This window comes from Fragaria vesca, linkage group LG5 (assembly GCF_000184155.1).
Source record: "Fragaria vesca subsp. vesca linkage group LG5, FraVesHawaii_1.0, whole genome shotgun sequence".
NCBI lineage: Eukaryota > Viridiplantae > Streptophyta > Magnoliopsida > Rosales > Rosaceae > Fragaria > Fragaria vesca.
This window is the reverse complement of record NC_020495.1, coordinates 1,673,257-1,692,898: the sequence shown is the minus strand read 5'-3', so window position 1 is coordinate 1,692,898 and position 19,642 is coordinate 1,673,257. Positions and strand designations below refer to the sequence as shown.

General features: G+C 38.2%; 3 protein-coding genes across 3 annotated transcripts; 2 read left to right on the top strand and 1 right to left on the bottom strand.

Annotated features, from left to right (window-relative positions):
* The first annotated feature begins 5,794 nt into the window (after window positions 1-5,794).
* Window positions 5,795-6,750, top strand: LOC101313016 (E3 ubiquitin-protein ligase RHA1B-like). Its single transcript, XM_004298775.1, has one exon. It carries the CDS (start codon window positions 5,919-5,921, stop codon window positions 6,423-6,425), a length of 507 nt encoding a protein of 168 aa, XP_004298823.1. The 5' UTR covers window positions 5,795-5,918; the 3' UTR covers window positions 6,426-6,750.
* A 6,238-nt stretch (window positions 6,751-12,988) lies between these two features.
* On the bottom strand, window positions 12,989-15,982 carry LOC101312725. The gene is made up of 7 exons (XM_004298774.1): window positions 15,768-15,982; window positions 15,660-15,681; window positions 14,828-14,884; window positions 14,660-14,741; window positions 13,977-14,072; window positions 13,650-13,774; window positions 12,989-13,565 (listed from the first exon to the last, which is right to left on the bottom strand). The coding sequence occupies exons 1-7, from the start codon at window positions 15,868-15,870 to the stop codon at window positions 13,295-13,297; spliced, it is 756 nt and encodes a 251-aa protein (XP_004298822.1). The 5' UTR covers window positions 15,871-15,982; the 3' UTR covers window positions 12,989-13,294.
* Window positions 15,983-17,820: 1,838 nt separating this feature from the next.
* LOC101313706 lies at window positions 17,821-19,623 on the top strand. The gene is made up of 4 exons (XM_004300757.1): window positions 17,821-18,444; window positions 18,539-18,691; window positions 18,831-18,959; window positions 19,618-19,623. Exons 1-4 carry the CDS (start codon window positions 17,821-17,823, stop codon window positions 19,621-19,623), a joined length of 912 nt encoding a protein of 303 aa, XP_004300805.1.
* The last annotated feature ends 19 nt before the right edge of the window (window positions 19,624-19,642 follow it).

Below are 19,642 nucleotides of genomic sequence, written 5' to 3'. Positions count from 1 at the left end.
TTAATATTATCTCCGTCGGATATCGATACAGCTCTTTTATTTAAGAACTCTTAGTGACACCAGATATAGTTTGACAAAAAAAGTTTATTACATAGTCCTTACTAAATAAAGGTCCTTATTCGTATGTGCTAGATCTAGAATCTATTACACAATATAAGAGCAGTATGTACGAGATTGAGTATGAACTGAGATTCTTACTCAAGCTACGTGTGTAGTTCTTTTTGTTGCTACAAGATGGATCAATCATCAATATGTTTGCCCGCATTTTTCCTCGTGCTGATTGTTGATGAGCATGGTTTTAAGGAGCTAGGTCAGTCTTAGCTTGTTCTCTCAAACTATTCTTCCACTTTTGATCGAGCTCCGTCGATCGATCAGAAAAGTTTACCAGATTCTCTATGTCTGGTTTTCTTGACATACATGCAAGAAAGTAAACCCTAGAGGCCGGGTTTAAAAGAAGGAAAAAGAATGGTGTGACTTGCAGTTATAACATGTAGAGCTACTTATTATCCTGCTGCGTTAGGTAGAAGAAGAAAACCAGACACATGCGAAAGATGACCTACCATTACTGAATTTAATCAATCTGACTCCTACTGCGTCTCTGCTAATATCGTTATCTTCGTGTTCAGTACTCTTTACTACTCTACCAGATATAATGTGAGTCTGGAAATCTCTCGTGCTCTTATTTGAATAATTCTCTAGCTTCTTGCATTTCTTGCTTTTCGATTCCTAGCTAGTGCTGCTTCCACCTTCCACCCAATAAGTCCCAACAAACGACGTAGCTCGCAACTAGGCCAAGCAATCTCCTTTTTAGATCATACTAGCAAATAGCTAGCTTTACCATTCAAAAAGATTCGCCCAGCTTACAAAGTTACAATACATATATAATCAGGCCGGGCAAGACTGAGAGTAATCTCCATCTCTGCCGCGCGGTTTATCGATTTTCTTATTCTCTATGTACTGCGATTTAATACGAAGAAAAATATATCGTATGAACTTGGAGACGAATATATAGTAGCTAGCTCTCTTCGGATTCGTCCTCTATGTTTCTTTCCTACGTACTATATATTCGTTCTCTTCAATTACCTTCTGAACTTACAGAAGAACAGTAGCGCACTCGTGATTAGTGATACCTAAATCATGCATGATCAACTCATTGAAGCAATGCTTGCAAAGAGAAGTTGCAAGAATGTGTTCAAATAGAGAATATTATATGTATTGCAAAATAAGTTTTCGATCTTAAGAAAACATGTGAAGTAACAGATGAAAATTGCAGACAACATAGAATTATTGATGCGAAAAGCAACATCGAGTGAGAACAAAGTGTCCACAAAAGACTTAACAAAATAAACTCACACTTGACACAGTCACTTGGATTAGTTATAGCTAGCGGTATAGGCTAGAATCTCTTCTCCACTAAGTTCCTCTAAATCCCTTAAAACAAAACGTGGGCATACAGTAAAGCTCTTAGAGGAATAAACCAAAATGGTACAAGCTGTTGTTCATTTTAACCATACTTGGTGCATGCCAAGTAGTTTAAGCTGGAGGTAAAGTTAAAACAGATTATCAAAAGCAAAATTAGAGCCAGCAATATAGTGATAGAATCCTAGTCATCACTCTATATATATCACCATTAACAATATATCATCGTAGATCTCATGCGATCACAAGGCCATTATATTCTGCATAATTTGCCTTCAAGTTAATTAACCAATGCAAAGTTGGTGCAAATTGTCACATTAATAAACATGGATTAATCAACATTCTCATGGCCTTGTTCTGAGTCTTAGATACATAATCTGACAAGCAACGTTGGATATATGGTATTTTAGCTTTTAGTACTAACCATTAGACAAGTTGATTCTCAGTTAGACCTTGTGGCAGGCAATTCCTGCACAAGATCATAGTATATATTAGAGCAACGATTTGTACTAACCCCGTACAACTCATGTTTTATGAGAACGAGAACACAAACATGCTCACTGACTCAATAAACTAAAGAAATGCTAAAACGGTACAGTCTTTACTTGACGGACAAGATGCTGAATCAGAAGATTAGATTAATCATGGTGATCATGGTTTCATTAGCTGGCCTATCTGTGTGATAATCAGATTCTTAATAGGGACAAATGAAGGCCAGTAAGCCTAGCTCGATCAAACATGAATTCAATTGGGATTGAATATGATTTATCTTCAACTAGCTAGGTGTTTATGAATACATTAAGCTTAAGCATGTTTCTTAATTAATTAATTACTTGATGAAATATTAGAGATCGGAGATTCGGAGTTGAAACGTGCATGGAATGGAGCAAATATCAAACAAGCGCTTTTAGATATACACCGAAAGAGAAAGAGTACTGCTCACCAAACTTCATTTCAATAATTTGGCTTAAATTCTTAAAACCCCTTTAATTTCCATCATATAAGCAGTTGAAATTGAGGCAGTCAATAATTGAGGGTAGTTATATATAGCTATAATTAAAAGAGTAATGGCATCAATAATTATTTGACAGTAACCATTGCCTTTGGGGTCTCTCCACTTTTCCACACTGGGGAAATGTAGTGAAGGATTAGTTAGCTTTAGTTTTCACTAGATTTTTAACCCATACATGCATGATGAAGACAATAAGGGATGTCTACAGATTTCCAAAAGCAAAATAAGAGCCACGGATGATCTATGTAATATCACAATCACAAGTCACAAGCAATTACAAGATGGGCCAATTGATTTACGGCATAAAAATATAGCAGACATAGATGCAGATCGGTATAGATTGATGGGTAAGCAATAAGGTCGTCAAGGGTGATCGAGTGTGAAACGTCCTGGGATTCATGAGAGGATCGAAGGAGCTAGATAGGTCGAGCAATGGATACAAAGACTGGAAGACACTGAATGAGACAAGGCGGTAGTGACTTGGTGTCGGGGAGAGAATAAGACTTGCTTTGGCCCCTACCCTTCTCTCTTATATCGAGTAGAGTCTCGATCTGTTCCTCGCTCTCAATCACTGTGTGCGCGCGTTATCGTTTGGCCATCCATGTCTCGGCTTCATCAGACACATGATCTGACCCCGTTTGGCGCGCAGCTACCAAACCCATACATAGTTACATACATACCATACAATACAAACCCTAGCTCTCTCTCTCTCACACACACACAGTCACACCCACTAGGGCTCTTGGTATATAATTTTTTTCCAGCTAGCTGGGCGCCCATGCATGCTTGCTTGCTGGTTTGCCTGGTTGGACAATGGCTGCAGGGCTCACCATTACCGCGCTCGATCAGGCCAATACCATCTTGTCAGAGCCTTTGTCTTCTCTCTTAATTCTCTCTCTCACACACATGAACCAGTCTTCATCAATCACTTCGTGAATGATTGGACCCCCAGCTTTGAGCCAATGTTTATGGCCGGGTCTGACGTGTGATTTAATCAACAGCCACATCAAATACCATGTAAAATCTAGCTGCATCCTGGGTGTGAATTATATTTTAATCTACAAATGAAAGTATATATACATAGTTACAACTTACATACATACATGTATACGTACATAAAGTAAACTTCCAGTAATTCTACATGGTGAATTTTGGTTCTACAACTATTTCACCGTGTCATAGTTGTTCGATGCTTACAGTAACACATCGTATTCGATCAATCGGGTGTGAACTTTAAGGTCGGTTATTATATATTCTCTCTCGTTCTAACTCATTTTAAGAAGCTCAATAAACTAACAATAACGTAAGCAAAATAAATTACTATGCGAGACATATACATTATTATGTCGTTTATGCAAGCTTCTAAATCTCTCATGTCGTGAAAGAAAAGATTCGTAAATCTTTCAACTGTGTAGAACGAAAGCGAGATGCTGGAATGGCGGATGGCCTCAAATGTTGTCTCAAATCAAGGCATGAGGCCATTTTCATATGTTCAGTGCCGCCCCATTCATCATGCCGCTTTAGCATGGGACAATGACACCATGATTTGTAGAAAGACACCCATTTTCATCACTAGTACTCATCACCACTAATGATTAACCAGTTCTTACGAAATAATATGCCTTCATTCATTGAATTTACATTACAATTCACGACTACCCTATTTTAAGGGCTTCGTAAAGCGATGATGCACCCATGACCCATGTCTAGCTAACTAGGACATTTCAACCATTTATCGATACACTATAAACATAACTTAACTATCAGACACAGTAGAGATCATATATATGTTTAACTATGACAAATACCGACTATCTGTGAACGTAACTTAACTAAGCAAGCAAGAAAATTGGCCGGTTTGAAGGATCAGCCGATCAGCCATATTTATAAAGCCAAATCATTATATATCGATCTGACCCCTCCCATAATGCCAAGACTACATGAGTCTCCAAACGATTAGTTTGATACTTATGCTTAGCCTTTTCATATACATCATCGATCAACATCGGTCGTAAAACTTCGAATAGGATTAAAGATCGATGCACCTACTTGCCGGCCGGCCCCGAGATATGTCAGAGGGAATTAATGCCTCATTGAAATCGCACAGATCACTCTGTAACTCAGGTGCAATCATAAAAGCTACGTACGTATACGTAGTGATGCTTAATTTGTAGTCTTTGTTCTTTCCTTGTACGTAAAGGAACTCCAATCATGTTCATTTAGTTTTCTAATAGCACATTAATTATATTCATCTCCCACGATTTCTCGATGTGACCCCCAAAATAATTTGCTTGAATAACTCATTTCCTCTGGTTTTCTAATGAAAAAGAATTCCTAGCAAAGCACACTACTAAATTGGTTTGTTGGCTCCTACTGTGTTGGGGGGTATGGGACAAAACAAAACAAAGTGGAGGATGATTCTGGCCTAAGCGCTATGAAGAACCCGGCCTCTAGCTTTATATATGCTTGCAAATTAATTAAGGTCGTTTTATAATAACTTCTGTGCAAGTATTGTTGTAAACAATCAAAGTGATTAAATATGACTTTACGATCTTTTATAATTTGAAGTGAGAAAACTACTCAACTATTAGTAGAAACACATGCTAACTATAGATAACAATTAAGTGGATAATTGACATGTTAGTTAGGGACGGATTAGCTCAATACGTTACTGTTTAGTGGAGTTTGATAACCATATACATCAATTCAGCCAGACATGATATCGAGAGCTTATCAGCCTAGACAGTGCAATGGAGTAGTCCATGAGCTGGCTATGGAAATGTGCATAATTGAGGTGTACACAAGGGAAAAGGTGAGGATGAAGAGTCACAAGCAAAGATGGGCGACACTCTTCCATCTTCAACGTGATGACTAGTCCTTGTTCAATGATGCTACATGATTATCTCCTTTTGCTTTTATGACAAACAAATAGAAAATACTCAGGGAGTAAGTTGAAAACTTAAGATTACTTCATCAGACTAAATTCGCGTTTGATTATGCAATACGTTTATAAATGTTGAATGTACATATATATATATTTCGACATGTTCAATACCTTGACACAATCCGAACCCGACAGTACACGATCTAGTTCTATGCCACACAAATATTGGAAGTGAAAGGAAAAGGTGAAAGCAATTTTAACATGTACGCACATGAAATGGAGGTACGTACATAATACACTGTTCTAATAATAGATCACACTTGGTTGTTATTCTCCACAAAGATGGAGGCCATTATAGTCATTCCAAAACAGTGTCAACACCCACCACAATCCTCATCCATGGCTATATAAGCTCTTCTCTTTCACACTCCACAACCTCTTCCTATCTCTCCCTCTCCTCTCTCTTCTCTCTCTCTCTCTCTCTCTCTCTCTCTCTCTCTCTCTCTCTCTCTCTCTCTCTCTCTCTCTCTCTCTCTTCCAAATCTATCTCCACACAACACAAAGCAATCTCCATTAACTAAAGCTCAAGCTCAAGCTCCAGTCATGGGGTTCCCAGCAGGCTACACAGAGCTTCTGCTCCCCAAGCTCTTCCTCAGCACACTTTCCCTTCTGGGATTCATCCGCAAGCTCATCACCACTCTCTTCTCCGTACTGGGTCTCCAAGATTTCATCGAACCCGACAATGCCTGGTCCGACCCTCCGCACCAGACCCGGATCCCGGAATTCCAGTCCGTCTCCGCCTTGCTCATCCGCGAACTCCTCCCCGTCGTCAAGTTTTCCGACTTGGTCGACCCGCCCGAGTCCTGCGCCGTCTGTCTCTACGAGTTCGAGGCCGACGATGACGTACGACGCCTCACCAACTGCCGTCACATCTTCCACAAAGGCTGCGTCGACCGGTGGGTTGGCTACGATCAGAAGACGTGCCCGCTTTGCCGGACGCCGTTCATACCGGAGGATATGCAGGGGGCTTTCAACGAGAGGCTTTGGGAGGCTTCCGGCATCCCTGATTTTTACGGCGACTTTCCACATGCTATTGGTTATGATTTGTAGCACTAATTAAGATGTGAGGTTTTCCTTTTTTTACATTTTTTTTCTTTTTTAGAAAAAAAAAAAAAAAACTTTTCTGCCTTTGAAGCTTAGAGAAATCGAACTCTTGATATTCTCATCGGAGATAGCGTGAGCGGAATCAAGTGCCGCTCAGCCTCCAATCAGAATGTGAGGATACGAGTGAGGGATTCAGAGAAGGCTAGGAGATGAAGTTATTTGTAAATAGGGTTTAGGACAAAGAAAAAAAAGAACGAGAATGTTAATCGAATCCAAGTGAGATGGTGTATAGTTTTGTTTGGGAAATGAAATTTTTGCTGTTTATACACAATGTCATTTTAATCGCTCATTCTCTTGCATTCCGAATTTTCATTTTTTGTATATCGTACAGGTTCAAATTGCATACACTTTGGAATAATTTCATTTTCCGGTAAGGTGGGACTCGGATTCCGAAAGGTTATGGATATGATTTTGGTGTGCCTAATAATTTGGAGTGATGAGTATTGTTCATTGCTTTTGGCGTATTGGTGAGGTTGAATATGTGAAAGAAATGAAATTGGTTGGTTTGGCTTTTGGCATATTGGTAAGGCTGAGTCATTGTTTTTATTATGAGATGGGAGCGTGACATTGTCTGTTGGTGGCTTTGCATTCGACAAAATGCTGGTCATGGAACAAATACATGTCTTTGCAGCTGTCCAACCCCTTTTATATTCATGTGGGAATTCTGGAAATCAAATCACAAATGAGATCTACCAAACTCGAAAAATAAAAAATAAAAATGACCCGTAAACTATTTTCAGCAAACTTACGCCCGTTGGCGGATTTTCGTTCTACAAGGGCGTGTGGCTTCGATTGCTTTTGTAATCACACTCTGTTATGTTACCTGGTGTTTATTGGGCGTCCTTGAGCCCTTTTGTCCCAATCAGTGTGGAAGGATGCAAAATGGTGTCATGGTGGCTGGTCCTCTTCAAGCAGCAGCATGGAGGGGGCGGCGACGGTAGATTTCCCAATGTAGCAGCTGGAATCTTGGCGGCTGCTAGTTAGTATGCTAGGGTTTATGTGTTTCAATTATAGGCTAACTTGTATTTGGGCCAAGTTTGTTAGTTGTTTTATTTATTTTCTGCTAGGCCTATGTGCCTTATTTGCTGGGTCTATGTGCTTTTTTTGTTGGGGTCTTTTATACCTTTTGTATTGTGGTGTATCTCTTGGAACATCTAATACAAACTAATTGGCATTGGTGCCTTTCGACCACAAAAAAAAAAAAAAAAACACACTATTTTCAACTCAACACACTTCATCAATAATTTATTCTCTCGTATATAAAAGTTTACAATACGTTAACATATCAAAATATGTGGATAAAAACGGTAACGTTACTAATGTATCAAGTTATTTTCATGCGTTTTAGTTTATTACAAAATATGAATCGAATTTGGGATCGTTCATTCACCTAACTGTAATGAATTGAATTGTATTGAGAAACAATGGAACTTAATTTGATCTAGCTATTGAGACATCACGCTACATATATACAACATTTCCGATTAAAGTTTTGGACCGGCGGTCCGGCGTGCACAAAACTAAATGGAACGAGAGTATTTTTCTTATTAATTGATTGATACCATAACACCGGCCATAAGGATTTAAAGTGGTATCCAGGTTTCCGGGAATCGTCTTTCTTTTTGTTTCCTGGGAATCTCTTCCCTTTTCTTTTCAAATAAAAGATGAAAAGAAAAGGTCTGCTTCCATGGCCAACCCTCAATATCAAGTTCATACATAAAATATTTGGCCTGGAATTAGTTGCTTCATGTTTTTGGTAATCAGATATATATATAGTACGCTGTTTATATATATTGCCTGGAATGAACTTAACTTTGCCGGCATCTTTTTATATATGATTTTATCCACAAATTTGATTCAGTTTAATTCTGTAGTATTGCCGATTGTAGTTTGGGTAAACGACACTGCACATTTGTCAATTTAAGGGCAAGGGGTGGTTGAAACTTGAAAGTTTGATTATGAGAGGATGATTATGAAAGTTATTAAATTGTAAGACTTGTATTTGACTCGAACAGGAAGCCATCCCATTCCCATTATGTGGAGTGATGTGTGATTCGTGCCATGAAAGAGAGACATGGAGATAAAACCAACCGGTTGTGCTTAACTTTCAACGCAATGGAGCCGCCACATCACATCACAAATCATCTTTAGATCGAGCACTTGCTTTCAAGTTCATATTTCATTTAACGGTTAGAAGTGAAAGGTAGTATATTGAATTTTTTTTTTAGTGATAACGAACCTTTTATATTTATAAATTAGTTTCTCAGCTCAGATAAAATGCTTAAATTATGTATTACAACATATTATTTAACTATCTTGACAGATTTATGATCCGGAAGCTTGTTGGGAGGTAACAAATGAATGATTTTGATCAACTGACCTAAGTAAGAGGAATACATTTTCTATTAGTTACAGGGTTCGCAATACCTAAACATCCTAGGCAGATTGGTGAAGAAAGGAAACGTCCATGAATCCATGATTCCAACGCCCCTAACCATGCCAACTGCAACTATATACGTACACATGTCAAAGGTTAAGCTAATATACCTAACTCTTCTAGATGTAAAATCTCGAATTCCTGTAGTTGAAGCTTGGTTTGGCTTTTGCTTTCGTCGAAACCCCTCAAAGATCAACTAGTCCTAGTGCAACTGCAATGTCACTCTCTTCAACCTATAGAGTAAAGCAGCTGGCACCATTTTTCAAATCCCATATTCTAGAACCAGAAGAATACTCCAACCTCTCCAGTCTCCATTAAAACAATCTATATATTACTATTACACGTTTGATCTGTCTCTCAAAATTATCGCATCCGTACAATGGTTCGATCATATTAATATACCTCATTCCCATTACTCTACTACGACCTTGAAAATACGTCTAGATGATCATGTGTGTATATATATATATATATATATGTAGAATTTTGATTCCAGGGATAAAGAGATAGCCTACACGAAAGCATACTTGTATAACTAATTGACAGTGAAATGTATACGCAAGCTAGTAGCACCTAGATTTGAAGAAGAAAATAACACAGACAAAGAGCCAACACATATAAACATGCAAAGAGATTATATATAAGCAATTAGTCCTCGATCGTGTTGTGCTAGCTGGTTCGAATTCCTTGGAGGTTTCCTTTTTCTGAAGTTAATTTGAGACTAAACTTAATGGAGAGATAAGACTAAGAAAGGGTCACGATGACAAAGCAGAGTTTCAAACTTCAAAGGTTAGAATTCCGGAGCTAACTAAGATGATGGATATGCATGCTGCTGCATCAGCAATATGTAGCTTGCTTTAGCTAAATCAGCTAGCTGTGACTTTTCAGCAGTGACTATGTTATATATTCTTCCCGGGTGGGTATGAAAATTCAGATGGGAAATTACTTGGATTTACGGTTTCTCTTTGAATTTCAATCCCCTCACGGTGTATTATGCTCTTTGTTAGGTATGTACGTCAGTATGTACATGAACATTCTCATAACAAAGCAACAGTGGCATCTATACTAAAAAATAACAATTTATAGTTTTATACCAAGCTTGTTTATTATTTATTTATTTATTTTGAAAGAAATGAATAATTCATTAATCAATGGACAAACTCAATTACAAAGCCTGTAAACACGAGGCTGATGATCAAATAACAACAAAGAGCATAAGTTTCCAACTCGATCAAACTAGAAAGAGTGAGAGGAGACCAAACGCTCGCTAACCTATGGGTCGGAGACCCTACAACCTAATGCAATAAAACAACAACAAAAACAAGTCTACCACACTCTCCACCCATGCTTGCTAACAATGATGTCGACATTGCCGCCAGCAGCCGTGAGGTAGTGAGGAGTACTAAGCCGGAGCGACGACGCCCAAATAACTGATGTCAATCGAATCCCAGTACACAAATCATATGGTAGCCTACAACTGAGAGGAAGAACTCTCTCGAAACAACACCGTACAATCCACCATCGAAATCCAATCCGCGAAAAAGAAGTGACTAATGAAGGAGAACCAAGAACCAGTACCAAAGAAAATGGGGGGTGATGACACTAAACCATAACAATGGCAGTAAGCTAGACGGCAGTGTATCACTTGTGACTTGTGGCTAATCTTACTGCGCCGCACTCCTACATTCCTTACTCCCAGAATCAAGAAAGATGTTAAGAGCATGAAATCACCAAGATCTAAGTGCGGCACATATATTCCAGATATAATCAAATTATATAGCATGGCCGGCAAAGATCGAGCGATGCGATGCGGCAACTTCTAGGGAAGTAACCAGCTTTAGAATCGAAGTTAGGAGTGTTGCTAGCTAGCTCTATAAATACACTCTAATTCTTCAGTCATAGAATCACAAGTACAAGTTCAAGTACAAATTCAGAGTATTCAAGCAAGAAATTAGAGAATAACATTATGACCAAGTCTAGCAACAAAATGGCAACAGTTATGAACTTGATTCTGGTGCTCTCTCTTCTTCTCATGATTACCATCTCTGAGGGTAGTACACAACTTGGAGGTAAGAATATTAACTTGTTCAGTTTCATCCTGCATAGCTAGACATACATAATATGGGTGTATTTCATTGATTGACACATACAAAACTGCATGCAGTTGGAGTCAAGGCCATTGATGCTGACTGCAATGCTGTTTACGGGGTAGAGATTGGCGATTCCTGCGATACTGTGACTGAAAAGTTTGGCTTGAGTTTAGACGAGTTCCTCGCCATCAATGTTAGTTGCAACTTCTTCGAGGGTCAATGGCTTTGTGTTGATGGCAGTCCAAATAATTAATCGAGTGAATTTCAACATATATAGATAGTACGTTCTTCATTCCTTAGCTGTATGAGTTAAAAAAGAGAGGATGAGCTAGCTTTTATTGATCAGTGTCAGCCTGCAGCCTCCTCAACCCGTTAATCGTTTCTCAAATCTGTAGCGTATTTAACTAAATTCAGTTTTAGTCACTTCTGCTTAGTGGAATTAATGTTCTACACAAGCAATTGCTGCGACTTTTATCATCACTGTTGCCTATTTGATAACAGAACAAATTCTGGAATTGCTAACAGCCTAACGGAACGAGTGGGAGTGATCTTTTTGGGGAATTTGAGATTATTGTGGCAGAAGTTGCAGAATGCTCGAAAATTCGAACGACTTGTAAGAATACAGTGTCACCATATAAAAACGAACTAAAGCATTACAGAAGATAATCATATGCATATGCACACAAACGCTGTGAAACAACTAGAGATTACAGATCACATTTACTTCAAAACCAAAAATTCCTAGGGAAAATAATTAATAGAAGAGAAAAAACTAAAGCTAAACTAAACTTGTCGGAAAACTAACAATAGCAGAACGTTAACTATACATCTAGCAGGTGATCGACTATTGACCAGATTGTTTACCAGCAGTAAGGAAAGCACCTCTCTCTGTGCTGTGACTCCCTCAATAGATCCAAGTCTTTCTCGATACATTCTTGAACCTTATCAAGATAGCTTATAGCCTTAGTCAAATTATAGGTTGAGGAGCTGTCTTTGGATTCTCCAGCTTTAATTTGCTGCCATTGTTCCCTAATGGCCTTGACCCCAACCGCAACTTCTAGAGCTTTATTTTGAGCCTCCACTAATTCAAGTTCATCCCAAAGCCAATGTTGAGCTTCATGAAGATACTCAACAATTGAACTAAGATTAGTGAAGCTGTTGCTTTTGCCTACTTCGATTGCCTCCAATTCATCATAGAGGTTGTCAATGTATTCGTCAAGGTCTTTCTCCTTCTTCTTGTTTTCCTTACAAATTTGAAGGTCATAGACAAATTCTCTGTTCATGTGTCCACTTACGCCTTTCCTAATGTCTTTTATCAACTCTTCAAGTTTCGTTAACTTCTTCTTGTATCGGGACGACATTCTCAATTAAGCAAAGATAGAGCAAGAGCTTGGATGTGTTTTTATTCAGTTTTACTCTCCAGCGACGTATTTATAGCGAAGTGTTCATGCTCCTCAATGTGACTCTTCTGCTATTACCTTGAAAAACTAGGAAAGCAAAATACCAACAACGACTAGGAATGAATTAGCATCCCAAAACGGTTAGGAGAGTTGCGAAGTGTTCATGTTCCTCAATGTGACTCTTCTGCTATGTGTCTTGTACTCATCATCTCCTCCACGGAGAGCAGACAACTTTTTTATGTTCAAATTTACAAACTGGTTTGATGGGGTAGATGGGAACGGCAAGCCAGACTGCAACAGCGTTTATGGGATGAAACCCTACAAATCAGTTCAACGATATCAGGGAGGCATTCCATATCACTGCTGCTGAATTCTTCGCAATCAATCCGAACCTGAACTGCAAGCACCATCTTCGTTGGTGAATGGATCTGTGTAGATGGGGGATGCAAACTAAAGCTGCAAAGATGTTGAATCGATCATATCAAGATGCAGGATTTTAAGAGAACAAACTAGTTAGCTAGCTTGGAATTTGGTATTCCATGAAACATAGATGGAAACCCCCAAAAAGAAAATAAAATGGTTAAGTGAACGCGAGCAAATTTTCTTGAACCAACAAACTGTATCAAGTACTAGAAATCCATACATACAACCATTAATGTAGACGGAAGAGAAAAAAGAAAATGATCATATCGATATATTTGTTATAAGTTCCGGATGTTTTAAAACATGAAAATCAATTCTTGTATCTGTCAAACCACTTGCAAGTAAAATTTTATAAAAGTGCCAAGGTTGAAACATACACATGTTGGTACTTCACGCCAACAATACTTGCAAACTGATTGAATAGAAGTCCGCAAAGATCCCAAATGGATGAGTAACAAAGTCAAATCACTTAGGTGGATAACCAGGTGGAGGATATCCGGCTGGAGGATAGCCTTGAGCCTGCTGAGGAGGATATCCCGCTGGAGGGTAGCCTTGAAACTGCTGAGGAGGTGGATACCCGTATGCTGGTTGAGGCTGATAGCCAACATTGGGAGGAATTTGTTGATCAATGCGAGACATCTGCTGAAACTGGGGGACTGCCATTGGTTGGGGTCCAAACATGCCATCACGCTTGTCCATTTCGATCTTGTGTTGCGTCTGCATACACGCACACACTCTGCAAAACAAATCAAATATAAGATCACTAAATTCTAGTCCACCTTGGTGGAGAAAGATCAATGGGAAAAAGAAATCAACTTACGTGCAGTACACCAGGTCAGACAAACAGTTCAATATCTGAGATGCCTCTGAGATTTCCTCACTTCCAACGAGCATGGCAACTATGGAGAAAATACAAGCAACTTGTTGTAGGCAGACCATGAAACCCTGATAACAAGAGGAGACATGACCAAAAAGTTCAAAATGCAGCATTGCTTTAGATTAATTGGCATAAACTATTCTGCTAACTGAGAGTTGCTCTGGCTCTGCTGAATCAGAGTTTCTCTAAGCAAATGGGTGACCCTGACTGTGTGAGTGTGAGCATGTGTGTATTATGTGCAGTATAGAAAAACATGAGAGAGAGAGGTACAATAATGCAATTGTCACATTGCGTTGTCTGAATATTGAATTCATCCTGCAACATAAAGCGAGTTGAAGCCACTGACTGCCCAAAGCACAAGAAGACCTGGAACATCAAATATAAGGACATTAAAAACTAAAAAAGAAGAAGCTCTCAGCAGCTGCAAGTCCAAGTTACAAACTACTGAAGTACCAAATAAACTTTTACTGCTCATAATTTTACATCATCTCAAGTATTACAACAGATCCCCTATCCTCAGCACTTCAAGAAACTAAAGTATACACTATATAGAATAGGTTCTATCTCTAGGTGGTCGTGCAATAACACTAGCTTGCTTAGATTTGCTATATCAATGGTCTGGTTTTAAGAAGTCATTAAGAGTTAGTCTAAAGCAAGTGCCATAAATTATGAAAGTACTTCCAGGAAAGACTCAATGTCTTTCGAATTTTGTGAAAAATATTGTAAGAGTCATCTATAGTTACTACGTGTCTAGATGTCATCCTGTCCACTCTCTATCAAAGGTATCATCCTAAGAAGCTTTGAGAAAATTCTAAAATCTACTAGACTAGAAAAAAAAAAAAAAAAAAAGAAAAAAAAGTAATTAACGATTACGACACTAAATAAATAATAAAAAGTCAAAAGTGTACAGAGACAAAATACTAGGTAGAAACCATAAATCAAGTTGAATATACCTCAGTGGCCAAGCAAAATTCAGGGCATTTACTTTCCCCACATCTACCACTGCAGGGCATATAACCAGCACAGCAAACATATCTACAACAAACAAATGCACAATAATCAGAACAATGGCTAAGATTACTCCATTGTAGAGTGTTCCAAGGAAATGCAAGGTATATTACCTTGACATGTCATTGTAAAGAGCTCTTTTCCGAAGCAAGTATGATGCACACGGAGCACTACAAGGAAACACAAGTACAATACACTATAATTGAAGCACAAAGGTGGTGTTCGGAAGACAATGCATAAATACATTTTTTAAATTAACTTCATATGATGGAATAGCAGAAATTTGCTCAGCAGACACCTCATTTCACAAAACAAGACCAGTTTTTACATCAAACGAAAAGGTATGAAACAGAATCTGCTTTCATTTCACACGACAAGAAATAGTATAATTCCAGATACTACTAGTCCCACTAGATGTACATTAGTATTCCTCGCACGCTAATCGATATGAATTGATGTCCTTGTAGAAGAACCGGGCATTACGCCTAGTCTTATCGCATAGAACACCCTAATGATATAGTTTTGTTCATTCTTCACTAATCACAAGTGAAATCATTTGAAAAAACAAAAAACCGACCTAATCGAAACTATAGACTGAGTAACAGCTCTCAAATGACACGGAGAAATCCAAGAAGCAAACGACTCGAAACAATTCACAACTCAAAGAGACCATATAGTGACACTCAGCTCCAGTTTTCGAACCGAGTCATTTGCTCATTTCTTCATTCAATCAACCAGTTTTTACATCCTAGTGCCTAATTAACTAAGACTGCACTAAATTTCCATAGCTAACAACACAAAATAGTCAACGAAAGGTAAGAGCAAGTCAACGGAAGCACAGAACCACGAAATTGAAAGCGAATTCCAGATCTAACAGCAAGCGAAGCAAAGAATCTGGAAGAAAATCAATCAAACAAGTACTCAAAGCAGAACAGGATCGCTCACCAGAACGCCGCGAAGCAGCAATCTGCAGTAAAAAGTTACAATCCCTATCAGATACACATAGAATTCACCACAAGTAAATGTAGGTAAAAATTCGAGAGAGAGAATTACAGCGAGTATCGGCCTGCATAGTTCCCATGAGGTCGGAGTGCCAGAGGTTGCGGTAGCTCTGGCGGACCTGCATCTTCTCCATGTTGGCCTGAGACGCCGCCATGACCGGAGATTCGAGCTCGGAGCGAGAGAATCGGAAAGTGGAGAGATGAAAGTGAATTTCAGTTTTGAAATTTCAATTTTGAAATTGGGAAAGTGGAAGAGACTTTGAATATTATATTGACGGCGAAGGAAGTTACAAGGAAAGCCGTTTCTGAAGTTTCCGCGTAATTATTTTCTTTTCCGCGTCAGAAATGTGATGAGATCAGGACCGTCTATTATTTCATTTTCTGATTAGGAAAGATGATGAACAGGTTACAGGTCAGATTATTCTTAGCCTTATGGGTCGGGTCGGGCAGTGGATGTAACCCCATACATTATTGGATGGTGGTAATATAACCCCTCTCATTGGATTTGATCATATGAATGTGACGACATTAGGAGAGATTCTTGTCCGTATGTGTGCAAGGACGAAGATTGCAAACACACGTTGACTCGTGAATATTATTTTTAGAGATTCGTTTTATATTATCGATTTTATTATTTGACAAATGTACAACAGGTGTTTAAATCGAGAAGATAAAAAATAACAAAGAACGAGTGTCGTGTTTTAATAAGTTTATGAAAGTAAAAAAGTAAAGCACACCAGTGCCATAGTTATTAGTTATCGATCAATCGTCTTTTCACTTTTTCTATGTTTGGTATTCATGATATTGTTTCAGTTCCGAATCTATCAATATAACGCCTCAATGGAACATTCTCTCAATGGTTGAGATTCTTTTGTACTCGTCAATGTGAAAATGAGAACGCCAAGCTGACTCTTAGGGGTTGATCAATACGATTTTAAGTGATTCTTGTCTTATCATGCATGTATCCATTTAACTGAAGATCACAATGTACGAGTGAGACAACATACGAATCCCATTTATTAAAAGTAAAAACAAAAGGCATAAGCGTCAAATATAAACTTTTTTGACCCTGAACTTTGTTACTATTTTCTATAAGAACTGTATTAGTCAGATATCATTGCATGCGTTTACAAGCTAGTCTAATGATGATAGTATAACGTTTTAACTGGTGATCGCTCAGGTGTCAATAACTCAATAATACTGCAAGAGATTCTCAGTTACTCGTTCTCACGATAAGGAAATATAATGACCTTAAACTCTAGCACTCATTTTGCTAGCTATACCTAGGTATCATTCACATTTTAAGAATGAATATTGCTCATTTCGATCTTCTCATGATTGATTACTTCTTTAATCTCATAATTTTTCGTAGAATGAATTCATCAATCTTTTTCATGATTGACCATTTCTTAAATCTAATAACTATCCTAAGAATTAATTACAGGGCTGCATATTTACTCATCAACACTTCACCATGGACGTGAATCACTCATATCCATTTATTTTCAAATCTGTTCGGGCACAAATCATGGTTGATTCTTTCTTTAAAAAAAAAAAAATCATGGTTGATTAGCTCATAATTAGTGTATTCTTGAACTAAATTCAATGTACCTGAGACCGAGTTTCATGCTATTAAATGTTGATTAATCTCTTGTCTATACCCTAATCAAATTTATACCGACTTCCTAAAGAAGTCTATCAAATATAAAAGACAGGCAGATGTGCAAGTTATAATCCTTTTCATAGCATAGCAGCACTGCAGAAGTGAACTGCTCTCTTCCTTTGTAGGTTTGAAAATCTCTCTCTCGTTTTTTTTTTCTTTTGAATTTTGAAAAGAGTTTGTAAATCTCCTTTTGTGAGAGCGAGAGAGCTTGGAACGAGAGATGAGTGTTGTGTTGTTGCTCAGTAATTCAAACAGGTCATTCATTAAAACCAGTCCATATATGTCAGTGTTCTGCTGTTCTTTGTCCGCTTCACAACTGAAGAAGCTTAAAAACAAAAGCATAAGACTTTCTTCTTCAAAGTATACTTCTTAGCTTTCTTGGTCTCTGCTTCCTTTTAGGGTTCCAGTTTCATATCACAGAGAAAGCGATTTGGGGTCTGCAATGTCGACATATGATCTCTCTGTTGACGATGGCTCATTCTATTGCCATTCCTTTGAAGCTGACCCCTTCTCTGATCCTTTCACACCTTTCTCAGACTCAGCCCTTGATATCCTCCAAACACTCTCAGACTACCAAAACACACAAACCCTAGTTGAGGAGCAGCCTCATTCTCTTGAGCAAAGCTCCTCAAATCTTGTTTCTTCTTCACCCCCGAGTTTCCAATTGGAAAGTTTGAACCTCTACCAAGCAACCCATTTAAGCTCGGTTGAAAATGATCCCAATTTGGGAAATGTGTTGGAAGATTTCTTAGTTTTGGAAAATTTGTTGGCGGAAAGTGAGCAATGTCTTGTCGGTTCTGAGCAAAATGCATGCGACACCCAAGTTTCCCAACAAGCTTTTGCTCCTCATAGTTGTAGTGGTGGTGCTGAAAATGTGGCCGAGTATATGCAAAGTAGCTATAGCAGCAACTCCTTCGATGGACAACCTGGTTTTGTTTTCCGACCTTGCTTTGACCCTCTCCTGGAATCCCCAAATTTTCAAACCCAAGAAGCCTCCTTGAGCTCACCTGAGAGCAGTTACTTGACTAGTCACATGAAGAGGGTTTCCAGCACCGAAGATATGCAAGTCAGTCTCAAAATTCACTTTCATGTTTTTCCTTTGTTCATTTTCATCAAATATTCAACAAATTCTCTTGTTTCTGCTATGTTTCGATCTCCAGAACATCGAAATAGCTCGTGATCCTCAAGAGAGCTCGGCCATGGAGATTGCTAAGAAATTCAAGATGACTAGGTACACTGCAGAAGAGAGGAAAGAAAGGATTTCGAAGTACAGATCGAGGAAAGCGCAAAGAAACTTCAACAAGACTATTAAGGTACGCCATAATTCATTAGTTCATTTCAAGAACTTTTTTTTTTCCATCTATGTAACCAAAACACTATTTTCTCTTCATCATAGTTTTATTACGTGTTTGATTCTAAAAGTGGGTAGTGTTTTTCTGTATACATGAATAGTATGCATGCCGGAAGACAGTAGCAGACAGGCGTCCACGCATAGGTGGACGATTTGTAAGATATGGGCAAGCTGGTGAGACTCACAGACCTGCATGTTCAACCAGAGAAGAAGACGAAGATGATCTGTGGGTAATGCCGTTTTTCCATGTTTCTAATATTTTTTCATGTTTATTGATCAACCTATATAGTGGAACTTGAAACAAATTTCCAGAGGGGCCAATATTATACCAAATTCTTGAACTTGATACTAATAAACACACAATATACCATAGTTTGGAAAAAATTAATACTAATAAAAAAATAGCTATACCATAATTAGAAGGAACTCAATACTAATAAATGTACAATTACACCATACCAATAATCAATAAGGAAATTATACCATAATTAGAAGGAACATAATACTTATAAATACAATATATCATAATCAGGAAGAAATTCAAAATCACTGCGAGGCACCCTCCCACTCCTTGAAGGATCCGCCCCTGCCTATAATAGTTTAATCTCTAAGGGTTTGTAACGTACGTAACTTAAGAAAGCATTTACATTGCGAAACTGTCAATTTGAATTGACCCGAATTCACATGATAACTAATTCGAGTCGACAGTTTCACAACATAAAATATTCAATTATCATACAACTTCTTTTCTTCTAAACTGACCAGAATTCATGTAATAATGACTTTGGATCGACAGTTTTACAACATAACATTATTATATTGTCGGTCAAAGAGTACTCATTTATCAATATTTTAAATTACACGTAACATTTTGTGCCATTTTTGCAGATTTAAAGGTTGAATGTCGATGGGG

Bases quoted from the DNA above. Each gene is read 5' to 3' on its own strand.
- LOC101313016 (XM_004298775.1), top strand. From the start codon at position 5,919: ATGGGGTTCCCAGCAGGCTACACAGAGCTTCTGCTCCCCAAGCTCTTC.
- LOC101312725 (XM_004298774.1), bottom strand. From the start codon at position 15,870: ATGGCGGCGTCTCAGGCCAACATGGAGAAGATGCAGGTCCGCCAGAGC. The intron at 15,682-15,767 runs GTAATTCTCTCT...TTTTTACTGCAG, and splicing joins TATGCAGGCCGATACTCGCT to ATTGCTGCTTCGCGGCGTTC. The intron at 13,566-13,649 runs GTAAGTTGATTT...TTTGTTTTGCAG, and splicing joins TCTGACCTGGTGTACTGCAC to AGTGTGTGCGTGTATGCAGA.
- LOC101313706 (XM_004300757.1), top strand. From the start codon at position 17,821: ATGTCGACATATGATCTCTCTGTTGACGATGGCTCATTCTATTGCCAT. The intron at 18,445-18,538 runs GTCAGTCTCAAA...TTCGATCTCCAG, and splicing joins CCAGCACCGAAGATATGCAA to AACATCGAAATAGCTCGTGA. The intron at 18,692-18,830 runs GTACGCCATAAT...ATACATGAATAG, and splicing joins ACTTCAACAAGACTATTAAG to TATGCATGCCGGAAGACAGT.